At 37.5% G+C, this 14,767-nt stretch overlaps 1 protein-coding gene across 1 annotated transcript in view; it reads right to left on the bottom strand.

Moving 5' to 3' along the window:
* Nucleotides 1–14,767, bottom strand: part of COL3A1 (collagen type III alpha 1 chain) — a 53,669-nt gene that overhangs the window by 18,079 nt on the left and 20,823 nt on the right. Inside the window, exons 4-21 of the mRNA XM_082311442.1 lie at nt 14,233–14,349; nt 12,007–12,078; nt 8,374–8,439; nt 7,713–7,766; nt 7,438–7,491; nt 6,660–6,713; nt 6,448–6,501; nt 5,950–6,003; nt 5,390–5,434; nt 5,135–5,188; nt 4,101–4,145; nt 3,308–3,361; nt 2,726–2,824; nt 2,562–2,606; nt 2,341–2,439; nt 1,526–1,579; nt 1,277–1,384; nt 16–69 (exon numbers count right to left, since the gene is read on the bottom strand). Of these exons, the coding sequence (XP_082167568.1) occupies nt 16–69; nt 1,277–1,384; nt 1,526–1,579; nt 2,341–2,439; nt 2,562–2,606; nt 2,726–2,824; nt 3,308–3,361; nt 4,101–4,145; nt 5,135–5,188; nt 5,390–5,434; nt 5,950–6,003; nt 6,448–6,501; nt 6,660–6,713; nt 7,438–7,491; nt 7,713–7,766; nt 8,374–8,439; nt 12,007–12,078; nt 14,233–14,349 (1,182 nt within the window). The remainder of the gene's footprint in view (nt 1–15; nt 70–1,276; nt 1,385–1,525; nt 1,580–2,340; nt 2,440–2,561; nt 2,607–2,725; nt 2,825–3,307; nt 3,362–4,100; nt 4,146–5,134; nt 5,189–5,389; nt 5,435–5,949; nt 6,004–6,447; nt 6,502–6,659; nt 6,714–7,437; nt 7,492–7,712; nt 7,767–8,373; nt 8,440–12,006; nt 12,079–14,232; nt 14,350–14,767) is intronic.

The raw sequence follows: 14,767 nt of genomic DNA, 5'->3' as shown, positions 1-14,767 counted from the left end.
TAGAGGAAGACATACCTTTTCACCTGGAAGTCCATTGCTACCGGGTAAACCACGGAAACCAGGGGAGCCCTGCCAAGCAAAAGAATAAAATATGCATCACAGGCAATATGACTTAGGTAATGGCAACTGTTTTTTTTTCCTAAACTATTTACCATTAGACATATTATTATGAAAATTAATGAAAGAAATAGATGGAAATGACATTTCACTGTAGCAAGAAAGTTTACGGAACTATCTTCTCTTTGCATATAACCCTCCAGTTGAAATCATAGCCCATCCTCCATTATTTTTAACCAGCCCTGCATTAGTGACTTTATTCATGAGCTTTCTAAATTCATATAAAAAATAAAACAACAGATGCATTCTTGAACAATTATTTTCTTCTAATTCAACAGTGAAAAGAGCTCTATTGTATTGTTTCAATATTTATATTTACTACTATCTTCATTGCTTACAAGAAATTTGAATTATAAAATTCAATTTGCAGCCCCATTTATATATTTAATATGATTAATTTGTTCACTGTGCATCTTTGGTTTCCTTTTAGCTTCAGCAAATACTGCAATCAATTAGGAGTTATAAACAGATTGGCACAGTTTCCTTTGGTTCAGATGGGAACAGAAATCTAAAATTTGTAAGGGTGTTGCCATTTATTTCGTTGAATAAATCAATTCAGGAATTCATTTGTGAGAATGCTTTTTGGAAAGGTATCAAATCTACTAGCCAAAAAACCTGTTGGCAATAACGATATAACATAGAAGACATCCTGACAGTATCTTTGTTATTGACATTATTGACATTTAAGATCTATTGACAATCAAGATGTTGACATAAGCATATATCCTGAATGTAGAAGAGTTGGCATTAATTTCACTTTCCAGAGCTGAAATTTTGTGATTGTTCATTTTTGTTAATGGGGAAGTAATTTTGAAATTTGTATTTTTTTTCCCCCCGTATAGTTCTCACAATTTATGGTTCCTTTTCAGAACAAATCTTTCAATACAGCTTCCAGGTATATAAGATCACTGCTTCTTCAATATAAAAAAAAAGAAAGAAATTCATTTATTTCAGACTGAGATAGATCCAAGTGCTGGAATTCAGATGAGGAACTAGATAAGAATTCTCCCCAGTTTCGTAACCCAGTTTCACATCCAGAATTTGCTGAGAACAGATATGGAGCCAAATTTCTCCTCAAAGTATTTTGAACACCAGATTTTGCTGTCTCTGTACATACTCAGAATGTACTTTGTGTGCATGGTCATCTACAGCAGCTTACCCTTTCTCCAGGTGTACCAGGTACGCCATTCTGGCCGGGTTCACCATTTGCACCTCTTTTGCCTTCCTCACCAGGAGGTCCAGGAGCACCTGGGGTGCCATTTTCACCCTGGCAACAACAACAAAAAAGCGCACCAGTGAAGTTAGAAGTCTCCAAAAAAAACCCAAACCCCTGGGTTCTGTATGGGGAATGATTCATGGTTAGGACTTCCTTGGAAGAAGTCTCTGAATGCATTTTAAAATCACTTACACGTTCGCCTTTTGGGCCTGGATCTCCCTTTGCACCATTCTTACCAGGTTCTCCCTAAACAGGAGAAAATCCCATTAAAATTATGGATTGCAACAGGGTATTATTCTAGAGCTACTAGATGTACTAAAATACTAACAAGTATACATGATCTTTCAAATTACTGACTCATTATTATTTTACATTCTGCAAAGGAATTAGCATGCACTAGTTGAACCTGGATGGGGAATGCATGGGGCTCCTTAAAAATCCAGTAAAGAAAAGAAGTGATACAATCTTAAACTCCACTGAGTAAAATTTTATGTCTGTTTCTGAGCTATTTCAGACATCATTGCGACTTTTGCTTGAAGTCCCTGAGTATTTTCTCTGACAAAGAACTACGTGTGGTGTAAGGCTGTCAGGAAAGGGTCTGCTGGGGTAAATGACAGTATAAGAGTAGGTACAACTCACTAGGTGGAGTGGACTGTGGACTCAGCCCATGGGAATTTAAACAGGTGAAATTAGGATTTTAAAACAACAGATTTTGTCTAACATCATCATTTTAGACAAGCTATTTTTTTGTTATGTATTTCAGAATTGATAGATAATTTAGGAAAGCAAATAAATATTATCATGTATAATTTTCAATATGTAGCAATATATAAATGTGTGAAAGATAAATATATATTTATAAAAATAATTGCCTATTGTTATTATAAAATAATTTCTTAGACCATCTCAAGTGAACAGGACAAATTAAATGGGCTTTTTTAATGGTATCAGAACTACTTCCATCATATTTGTTTGTACAACCAATATAATGAATATTAGTAACTCACTGGACTGCCTTTTGCTCCAGGGCTTCCACTTGTACCTGGAGGACCAGGAAGACCACGGCCTCCTGGCAGACCAGGAGCACCAGGAATACCAGAAGGTCCCTGTAGAGAGTGAACAGCAGATGGGGATAAAGAGAGCATGACATTGTTGGACTCTACCCAGTCCAAACAGCAACCCTCACCAACGCAGTGCAGCAAAAGACAGTGATACGAAAAGTACCTACCATTTCACCCTTGTTGCCAGGGCTTCCAGCTCTTCCAGGAGGGCCCTGAAAAATAAATGTATAAATAACCAATGCTGCTAACCTAGGACTAAACCAAAGGATGCATAGGGCTTTGTGAAGAGCTGGTGGCACAACACTTCTCAGTTCCGATGTGGTATACACACCTGAGGCCCGGGTGGTCCAGCATGACCCTGAGGACCAGGTTCTCCTCTCTCTCCAGGACTACCACTAGAACCAGCAGGACCAGGAGGACCAGCTTCACCCTATGGAAAAACAGTAAAGGGAGAAAAATGAATGGATTTTAGACTTGTCTCCAGGGCAATCAGTATTAGCTTCATGGCTTCTTCCTCTACTGTGGCATCTTTGCATGATTTGGGAAGAAGGTTAACACCATCATCACCTGAGTGCAAGAGCCAAATCATCATGGCGACCGCAGTGCTGAGGCACAAGGTACCCATGCACTCCAGCCAGAACATACTGCACAGCTCCTCTAGTTGTGGGAAGTTCACTTGAGCCCCTCCCATAATGCAACATAAAGCACTGGATCTATCACTTAATGGTGTTTTGGGGTGGATATTCATGAAGGTAATGAGAATTGGGTTTGTCTCATGCTGCATATGAAAACACATCATTTCTAGGCTTGCAAACAGTGTAATAGCAACCAGAAAAACGAGGATTCTATAGTGACATAAGCTGGCTAACTAAAGGACCAAATCCTATATTAGTATGCATCTTTAGCTGAATACCTTAAAACCTGGAGAGCCTGGAAATCCTGCGGTTCCAGGAGGACCTGGGGGACCCTTAAAAGTGAAAGAAATACTATTAATGCAAAAGGTAAAAGCCATATGGAATTAATCTTAAGTTAAAAAAATGTCTGATTATGAGATTTTTCTCTGAGTAAGGAAACACCTGGCAAAACAGCAAATATAAATCATGCTGCAGAAGATGAAGTTTGGCTAGTCCTAAAATATCACACCTACATCTTCGTTACCCCAACTTTTACACGTTCAGCTAAATTTCTGTGTTGTAAATTTAAAAAAACATGAAAGCTATCATTAAAGAGATTGTTATAAAAAATATTCAAAATTTGTTCTAATTATAAAAAAGGTGTAGGAGAAAAAAAAGCCAAAAAAAAAAAAAAAAGCTGTTACACATACAAGTGGACATGCTCAGGTTTCTAGGCAGATGGAAAAGAAAAATTTTTGCCCAACTCAGACAGCTAAATAACGTATTTGACAAGACCATTCAAAATTTGATCTGCATAGAGAACAGCAATTCTATCCATCTCTATGTTCTCTGAGAATAATCTGGTTTGGGACTTATGCATTTTCTGATTTACAGTGTTAAAGCTCTCCTATTGCACTGTATGCTTCAAGTATCTTAACCAACACAGTTATGAAATATAATTAAATAAAATGCTCATTCTTAAACCAGTGCACTGCCAGTCTCGGGTTTGCTGGCACTGCAGAACATCAGCTAGAAGTAACTAGACTTGAGCCATAGAAGTACGTAAAGTCAAACATATGTAAGTTGACTTACAGGTGGGCCTGCTGCTCCTGGAGATCCGTCTTTGCCATGGGCACCCTACAGAAAGGAGAGAGGTGTTGGGTACAGAGCACTACCCTGGACACAGAACCCACGTGCTTTAATGCCCATGACTCACAGACCATCTTTGTGTGTCTGTACATTCCCACTTAGTTGACCAAGACTTAAGGATTCCTCAACTGAAATTCTAAAATAATAATTAACTAAATATTTTGCAAAGGAATATCCAACACTTTACGTGACTTGTACTGTAATGATGAGACAGCAAGATGCAAAACTGTAATCCTATTCTATTTCTTAAGGAAATAACAGTAATAAAGCATCATCTGTGTGGACAGTTCTTAAGGTTAAATAAATAAGATAGCAACAGATGTATATTTCAAAGTAACAGTTACTCCTGATTCACATAAAACACTAAAATTTCGCTCCAAAAGCCTAACAAACAGGGGTATGATTTAAATCCTGTTGCCTGTCTTGTAGACATGTTAGACCAGGTCCGCTGCTCAGATTTTATAGTGTTTGTACGAAAAAGTTGCTGGTTATTATACTTTAGGTATGCTTTGTTGATTGTGTTGGACGCTATGAACGATGACTTCCTTCAGAGCAAAGAATGTACCCCATAATCTCAGTCAAAGAGTAATTTTATCATTTTCCTGCAAGTTACTTCTGAGATTGCAGTTTTTCCTCTCTCTGCCTTCTGCTGCTGCCCTTTGCTTCCACTCCTCCTCCCTATTCCTCTTTGCTGAACCTGAGCTTATGCTGAAACACTGAACTCTCTCTCAATGTGTAATCTACTCATTTTAAAAAAAGGAAATAGAGAATAAGATGGTGAACATGTTGTGAGTTAATGGTATGTCTTTAATTGGGGACTGAAAAGTTTTTGTCTATGATTTTACAGATGCTATATAGTTTTCTAATCCTTTGCATTACAACTGTTTTAAGGTGAATCTATGAAGTAGGGAATTCTCAATATATCGAAACAAAATATATGCTGCTTCTGGATAAGAACAACAGCTGCAACTACTTACAGGACCACCAGGATTCCCAGGTCTTCCTCTTTCGCCAGCTGGACCTCTTGGTCCCTTGAAAACATAAGAAAACAAGTCTGTTAAATGGCTGCCAAAATAATATGGCCGAGCAAAGAGACACTGCTCTTATTTGCATATCTCAGTATTCAATGCATGTGGTGGGGTAATTAAAGTTAAAAGAAAGATGAGTAACTCAGTTAACTGGGACGTGCCATTGGCACTTCCATTTAAATACTACAGGATACACATATTTACCGGTTGGCCCGGTGATCCATTTGCTCCAGGAAGACCAGTTTCACCCTGTTATGGAAATAAAACACTAGTGACAGAATGAACTTTGGTGAGAACATTTTTTTGGTTTATCCAAGGGGAAGAGACATAGAAACGAGAAAGCCCAATCTGTTGCCCCTTTCTGTGTGGTGCTGACTGTCCTCAGCATGAACTGAGGTCTGTCAGGTCTGAGAAGTCTAAACAAGTGCCAGAACAAAATATTTAAATAGAAAAAAAAAAAAAAAAAAGAAAATCAAAGAGTCGGTCCTTTAATAATTTAATATTATACAATAAAGTCAGATGACCCAGGCATGGTCATTTCGTTTTGGAATCTCATCTTTGTTACAGCTGGTAAATCAGGACACATTGTGGTTCAGAAAGTCTAACTCCTTTGGAATGATTCTCATTCTTTTCAGAAGATATTTAATGAGTTTCTTTAATGCTTAATGGATTTTTATAATTGCATAATATGCAAGGCATAGCTATATAACAAATGATGGAGGGTATTACTCTACCTATTACAAAGATACACTACAGTTTTTTACCTTTGGACCAGGAGCACCGCTGTCACCTTTGGCACCATCTTTTCCATCAAAACCCTGTGGGAAAGGAAAACCATATCTGTGAATAATATTCCTTTTGCATTCTGGAAAACTTGATTCCTCTTGGCAAAATATGAAGCTTCATGACAAACCCAAATAAAGGGGCATATTTTTAATAACGAGTCTATCATCTATTGGAACACTTTTTGAAAGAAAATTCTGAACCCTCCATCTCTCCATGGCCATTAGTTAAGAGAGGATGCTTTTCTGGAAAGCATGCTTCAGCCCCGCATTCAGGATGGAGCTCTACAATTGAGGCAACAAGATAAAATTTAACAGTGTTTCTTACGGAAGGTCAGATTATGTTGTCTAGAAATTGATCTTTAATTCTATGATTCAGTCTTTTTAGCTGGCAATTCATGACTGAAAGAGCACAACAGTGCAACACTGTAATTCAAGTAGAGTAACCGACTCAGTGTACTCAATATACTGCGTACTTACTCGTTGACCTTTCATCCCAGGCATCCCAGGCATTCCAGGGTGTCCCTTGTGACCCTAAACACACAAATATAGAAAGATGAATAAATCCCATACTTACTGCATGAAGGGCACAAGCCAATGTTTATTATGTGTCATGTTCACTTGGCTAAGTTAAAATAGGAAAACAAAACCTTTGATTAGAAGACCATTGTTATTGGGGCCTTATTTCATACCGGTAATCCAGGCATTCCACGGTCTCCATTTCTGCCTGGTCTTCCTGGTTCTCCCTATTAAAAGAAAGTAAATTTTTTGATTACTTTGCTATTGCTTCAGTTACTGGCAAAGAATTACTCCTAGTAGATGAAGGTGAGTCAGAATGAGCAGGTGAAAATTCTACCAAATACAAAGGGGAGAATTATAGCAGGTGGTTCAGTATATGACTGCCTGCTGAAAAACAGTTGCCAGAATTTATAAACTCAATTTTTAACAGGATTTCGGTTAACATTAAATTATTTCAAGCCAACTTTTAGGAAGAGATGATCACAGAAAACTTATTTTTCATAATGAAACACTCAAAATGGACAAAAACTTTAGCTGATTGTCTTGGCTTGTACTATGCTTATTCAGGACTCCCAGCTGTGACACAAAAGATGGTTTTAACAGCCTTAACTCTCAAAGTAAGACTCAAAGGGAGCAGACAACTACCACTACTGTCTGCTTTTCTTTATAACTGCTAACTCATTTTGCACCAGATCAAAAGAGGGTATTTCATGCCTAGGTTTTGTTTTTATTTTTAAATTGTGTCAATCAAATTGCCTGTTAAAACTCAAACTTTTTTGGAATGGACATTTAAACCTAATGTAAGCCAAATCTAGTTTCTTACAGTCATGCTGTCAAATTGAGAAACAGGGAGAGGTTACAAATTCTTATGGAATGGTATGCTATCTTACCATTTAATGAACTAACTTTTTTCCCATTTATTAATCACTGGATGAATAATAGTGAACTTACATCTTTTCCTGGTGGACCAGCTGGGCCTATCATTCCAATAGGGCCTGGAGGTCCCTGTAGAAAAATAATTAATATTAACTATAATAATAAATATTAAGTCTCTTTCAAATAACAAATGCATTAGATGTCATAAAATACTTTTTGTACATTTGACATACGTGATAGTAAACAGACAGGATGAACTGTAAAATTTCAGTCCACTCCAGTGATGACACAGATTCACACTTGTAAGATCATGCCTTTAGCACATATAGTGATAGGTAATGTATACGTACAGGAGGGCCAGCTTGTCCTGGTTCTCCTGGGGAACCTTGGTATCCAGCAGAGCCCTATAATGCAGTAAAAAAAAACAGTTAAGAAGCGAACAGTTACATGCATCATTCCATGGTGCTACTATATTTTATAATAATCTCATAATCATAAGGAAAACATTAGTCAGAACTGTCGTCAAATGATCAAAGGTGAAATTAGCAGAATCAAGCAGAATACACCTCTATGAAAACAGAATTAAAACTACTGCTTTAAAAGGACACATACATCAAAAAACTCAGAGCCTTTGTGTGTTCATGGAACATGGATTAGGATTCCCACTTTCCTTTATCTCCTGCAAAATTTTTGTATGAATAAACATTTGGGAACTTTAACAGAGGATGATGGGCAGTGGCATGTCTTAAGACAACCTTAGCTGACACCCCACAGAATTGCAGAAAGTGCAGGGGACCACAGGGACCTAAGCAAGCACAATATGTAGCACTCAGCCATTGAGACTTGGTGGTGCATAGATGATACAGTCCAGTTAATAGAAGGTGACATTTATCCATAAAATTCTTCAGCATAGATTTAATCAGTTGAAAATGTACCTAATATTTATGACAGAGAAAATGAGAGGCTCGTATAAAAGAATGAGGTGATAATGAAAAGATTGATTTTACTTACAGGGGGACCTGGATGACCAGGTGGGCCAGGGGGGCCACTGGGGCCAGGGGGTCCTGGAAAGCCAGTCTATAGTGTAGATTAAAAAATAGTCATTATATTAATGTAATACAGCTATAAAGCTTAATGTAGTTGCAAGAGTCACCAATAACTGTGAAATAAAGTTTTACATATTAGCACAGGGAAAAATCCATGGTGACATGCACTTGGTGCAGTAAAAAAGACGAAACAGTATGTATATATACATTCCTAAAAACATTGTCTGGTACCTACAGTTCCTTCAGAAAAGGCTTCTCTTTGCAGCGTTAGCTAACATACTGAACAAGATCTTTTCAAAGCTGTAATTTTTTTCTTTTGAGTCACTATTCCACTTCTCTAGACCCCAGAAGTATGCTTGCAGCTTAGCTTTTCAGCTACCTAAACTGGCAGGATAGATAACTGGAACTCTTAATTTGTTAAACAGTGTAAATAAGCTTCAGCTTCTCTGCCATGTAACTGAGCTTTATTAGCCTAACCCTACATTTTCAGTGGTGGAGCCAAAGTGTACTAATAAACTTGCTTGCTAGTCTATTGATGCCAGATTTTGCTTCCTAGAACTAATTTTAAAATTTCTCACCTACTTTCAGGAGCTTTATTGCATATATGTATATAACCCACTAAAAGAACTCTGTATGATAAACTCTGTTTCTGACCCTTGACATCTTAGGACTTACAGGTATACTGAATTAAGGCCATATTTTTGTTACTTGTCAGTAAGGCAAGCATTTTCACCACTGAAACCTTTTCCGAACTTTTAACAGTACTAAGCCATATAAAATAAATGATGTCTGGACTAGCCAAAGGACTCAGAGGATGAAATCTCAATATACGTATGTTTCAACTCAAATCAGTAATACTATTCCTTATTTTAATTGGTAAAAAGGTAGTAAAATATTAAGAAAATTCTCAATTTGGCAAGAATGCTAATATTACTACTTCCTGTAGCAACAAGCACAAAAGCATTTGATACTGCAAAACAGAAAACATTTGAAAATTAGCACAGCGGTTTACTACCGCTATATGTGGTTCTTTAAAAAAAGCTTTTGTTGAATTAAACTCTTCATGGGTTTGATATAGCCAAAACAATTGCAATATATGAATTACATGAGAATCACTGTGTGCTGCAGTACTGGCAGTATATTCCATTGCTTAATATTGCACATGATGTGTTTCATGGGATATTGTCATATGGTGACAGAATAGGTCAGGTATTATAGATGTTACAGGAACACAATTTTGACAATACAAGATTCATAGTATAGCTATACTATACTGCTATACGTAGTATACTACTACACTACACATATACTACATTAATATTAGTTCACAGATTGTGTTTTGTCTAAAAAAGAGAATCATTGTAATATTTGCTATTTTCTAAGACAAGAAGTATACCAAGTGGCAGAGCAGTTAGCGTCTGGGTAAATCAGATTGCCTTCAATGTGTGAATACCATGAGCAATCCCTCACTGTTAATCATTAGAACTCATTTGGTACAAGAGAAGCTTGCACTTAGCATGAATTGGAACCATCAACTCATCAATTGCAATCAATCGATTAGACTTATGGCTATAAACAAACAAGATGTTATTTTTTTCAAGGTGCACACTGAGGAGATAAACTGATAGTTAGGTATAGCATTTGCTTGCTGCCAGCATCTCCAGACTGTGAACAAATGAGCATATTTTAGTTAGAATACGTGCACTGGTGGAAAGAGACAAAGACAATGTGTGGAGATAATATGAGCAAGTAAAGAGAAACTGAGATGTAAAGTACAACATCAGTCTACAAGCAGTAGAAAGCCACCGGGAAGACAGTAGTGGAGAGATGCGTGACTGAGGAAATACCAGGCACGGTAACCACCCGTGGACAAATGGTGGTGCTATAGCTGGCATTTTAAATTTTATTACTCTTCCAAATTATTTCAGTTTGGATATTTATTTAAATTGAAAGTTTAAGTTGAAAATCGATAAATTAAATTTATAAATTACTAAATAAATTAATCTATGGAATGTTAGTGATAAACATTATTTAGTTCTAGTGAGTTTAGTCACATCCACCTGTAACTGCTCTGTTACTGGCTTTACAGTCATGCATTGCATGATGCAATATAAAAGAACATATGACCTGAAAGCATACAGACAATTCTGGCTGAAAACATTCTAGGGTGCCCAATTAAATTATTTTTTTAACCCAAGTCAGGGATCAGAGTGCAAGAAATCACTAAGCACCTCAAGGAAAAATGCCAAAACCCATGTTTGTTAGCTGAAAGGTATCTCGGTTATCTGCCTGGTTCAGCACATCCCGTACTAAGACATCAAGTAGCAAAATATAGATGATGTGATAAGCTGTGGGCAACAACTGTGAGGAGCTGAAAACAAATAAAGAATAAAGAAATACAAAAACAGATGGTTGAAGAAGACCAATGCATGGATGATCATATTAGCAAATGAACAAGCAATAATGAACAATAATGAACAAGCAAATAAACAAATGAAAATAAAGGTGAGAAAATAATGAACTGGATTTCTGGAAAAACAGCTGTCATGATTAGTAAAATTTATTTCACAAGATGATCTGATGAAACCCTGAGAAATAACCCTGAGAAATAACACGTTTGGTTGGAACTGCCTTGATATGTTACAACACATGATACTCAAACCTTGTTATGCGGCATTGGACTGAAAATAATGATTACGCTTAATGAAGCAGCAGCCAATTTCAAATAATAGCAATTCACCACATCCTCTATATAGCACATTGCCTGAATCAAGAACACTCCATGTCATTGGTGACGAATATCTCTAAATCCTAGTGCCTAAAAGGAAAATCATGAGGTGCAACATTTAACTTTATTTTATACAGGAAGCATAGCTCATGCATAACTCTTTGAGGCAATCCATGCTTTATCTCACTAAAAAAACTGTGAAAAGCTTGGGCCAGGCCTAGCAGGCAGATACAGCATCCTTAGTACACAGTCTGAATAGCTGCGGGTAAAAAAATTACAATTGTAAAAAGAAAAAGTGAAAAGTTTTTCACTGCTTCTGGGATGAAAAAAAGATTATAAGAGGGGTTTACCCACTCGTTATCAGGCAAATTTGAGTTGTGGAAAAGTAAACAAGTATGGAGCATCATACTGAGTAAAGACAGGATCCTGCTGAATGGATAAAGGAAGATTAGGGACAGTGGAAGATGTAAAGAAGTGGCAGAAGGGGTGGAAGCAATTAGCAGCAGAATACCAAAGCAGATAAATGAGCAGGGTATGGAAGGGAGAAAGGGATAAATGCTTAGGTAGTGTAAGAAAGTGAATCAGAGAGAGATTAGGAAAAAGAAGGTAAGAAAAGGAAAGAGGGTAAGAAAAGGAAGAAAGAGAGAGAAAAGGCAAAAACCCCAGATAATCTCTAGTTACTTTCTAGAATGATATTGCCAAGTAAACTGCTGCCTTACATCTCATTCCACTTGCAGGCAACAATTAAATTAAAACTTATCTTGTTAAATTAAAATCAGGGTACATACACATCCAAGGTATAATCTACAAGCAGAAAATTTGTTCTTTAAAAAAAAAAGAAAGGACAGAAAAAAGGCTATATCATCTTACAATGGCCTGTGGGTAAGCGATACCACCTGGACCGGCCTTCACATCATAGGAGTCATACTGTGGAGAAAAACTCTGTAAAAGAAATAGAGAAGAACAGAAAGAAACAAAAAAAAAAAAAGAAAAAAGAAAGAAAAAGAAAAACAGGTGATTGCTACAAATCAAATAAGTCTTTTCTTACATTGGTATGGCAAATGTATGGAAATAACTCATTTGTATCTATTGAGTAGTACTTGTTTGACACATAGCTGCCATATTTTTAAATCATCCATAAGAGAAGCCCAGCCAATATCTTTCTTTTATGGTCATGGTAACGTTAGCTCCCTATGTTGTGTGCATCCAGTTTTCATCTTGACAGCTGGGCCTCAGCTGAGCCAAAAAATTGCCTTTCTCTCTCCTTTTTTCATTCCTGTTTGACTCCTTTTAAGCTTTCCCCCCCATTTTCTTTATCAGCCTCTTTTCTGTTGGCCTTAGTTGTCACTCAAGGAAATTGATGAAATATTTTCTGTTGCACAGTTCTTCATTTCTGAATGCAACAGCTTAACAGCTTATTATTAGTCTCCTCATTTCTTTTACCTGTGACTAATGAATGTCTCAGAGTATTTTATAGCAAAAAATCTCTTACATATAATACATATAAGTCTGTCCTTCCCTGAATTACAAATAATTTTTTTTTACCTCATGCATGGGAACTTACACATCTCAGAAAACTGAGTGTTACACTTTTTTCCTAATGCCATTTTCCATCTTTCCCTTTCTCCCTTCCCGTTCACTATGTCACTCCAAATAATTCAAATACAATCATCACTTTTGAGCCCAAGCAGCCAAGCCTCAATGCTTTTGACAATTTATCTTGAAACAAATGGAAGCTCAGTCCAAGGCATGGAGTGAAAACATGTCCTGTGGGCCTTTCTGAGAGCAGATAGCTTCTTTGACACACACATTTACTTAAAATGCTGTTTAAAAAAAAGAAAACTATAAAAGTCAGTTTTTCAAGGAATTCCCATGTAAACCTCTTAACTGGCATGTGTTGATTTTATTATGCAGATGTTAGCAAACTTAGTTGAATAACATGGCATTAATGTAGTTTATGCATTAATGGCACAGAGGTGATTGAGCAGGAAAGGTCGAATACATGCAGTGTTCTACCTGATAACCCAAGCCACTGTGGACCCAGCTCCTTTGCTGACCAGGTACCAGAAGATTCCTGTGCTACCGATACCAATTTTCTCGTCAGGATTCAACAGCGCATCTTTGATACTGTGTTGGAGTGGGTGACTAATTCAGCCTGTCATCCCCTCCTGTGTCTGCATCTGCCAACCCAAACCCAGTAGCTCTCTTGGTATGTTATTGTGATGTCCATAGAGACTGGTTAACTGATCCGTGGGTACCTCTCCCAGAAGCTCAGTCCTTCACATGCAATTCCCTTTCAGAATTAAATAAGACCAAGGCATCTTTCCTTAGTTTTTGGCTTACCTGGGAGTGGGAAACATACATGGAAGCTACAAACAGTGGCCTATGTTCAAAAGTAGCAATTGTATTAGCATAGAATTTTTAACAGTTTTGTGCTAATGCAATCCCATCTTGTAAAGCTAGGCTTGCTCGATTGCATGGGAGACAATGCCATCTCTAAGCACTAGCTGTGGCTCAGCTCCCTTAACAAATCCAACTGCACAGAAACTTTAGTTAAAATTAGTTCTCTTGCTGAGTCCGCCCAACGCTTCAGAAGAGAATTCACAATTCAGTCGTCCAGAAATAAAGCAGGAGCATGACAAATAGTACTTACATGGCACTTCTCTGCAAGCAGAGGACCTGTGTTTCAATCTAGTCTCCTGGGAATGTTTCTTTATTAAACATGCATTGGGTAAAATATAGGAAAGCAAGAGAGTTCCCTAACCATTGAGCCTGAGGGGACATACTTCCTCCTGCACTCTTTCTGGTCAGATTATTTCTGAGTTATGTAAGTCCTTCATCAGATTTGGCTCCAAAAGTTTTAAAAAATAAGATAAGGCAGAGATTTAATTGCACTCCAGCCAAATTTTGTGGACAAAACCCCAAAACAACAACAAAACCCCACCTACTACTCAGCTGTGTTTTTCAAAGGCACAAATGAGAGACAGATGCCACTGAAAGCAAAGCACGTGTGAAGGTGCAAAGGCTAGGTGCCTACAGTTCTGCTTTCTATGCTTATGAACAACAAGGTAGAAGCTGAACGTAATGATGACTTACACCTCCGTTTATACTGGGACACGACTGGCAGATCCCGGGGGGGCCAGGAGCTCCAGGACTACCTGGCTGTCCTGGAGGGCCAGGGGCACCGTTTCTGCCTGGAACTCCAGGAGAACCCTGCAAAGACACAAACAGAGCAGATACAGACATCAGCACTTGCCTCCAACTGCAAGGGCATTGCAGGACAAATCCTTCCATTTGTAACAAAGTCTGTGTCATTGTGATGGGAAACGTTCTCTGTTAAACATAGCTAAGACCGCAACTGAACATTCAGGAAAGACATAGTAGACAAAATTCACACATGGAAATACATCTTAGTTGCTGGAGTCTTATTGCAGCGGGTATTTGATCGAACACACTAGAAATATTAAACAGGTCAATTCCCGAATCTAAAATTAATACTGCTAGTGCAGTCCATATTTTTTTTTTTTGCCTACTGGGAAGAAAAATAACAAACGTAATACAATTTGGACTAAACTCTCTCTCTCTCTCTCTCTCTCTCTGTTTTTCCAGTTTAAATTTCTGAGAGTTTTGT

The sequence above is a fragment of the Platalea leucorodia genome (genome assembly GCF_965183815.1).
Source record: "Platalea leucorodia genome assembly, chromosome: 5".
NCBI classification, from domain to species: Eukaryota; Metazoa; Chordata; class Aves; order Pelecaniformes; family Threskiornithidae; genus Platalea; species Platalea leucorodia.
The sequence above is the reverse complement of the archived record's forward strand: the minus strand, read 5'-3'. Positions and strand labels throughout refer to the sequence as shown.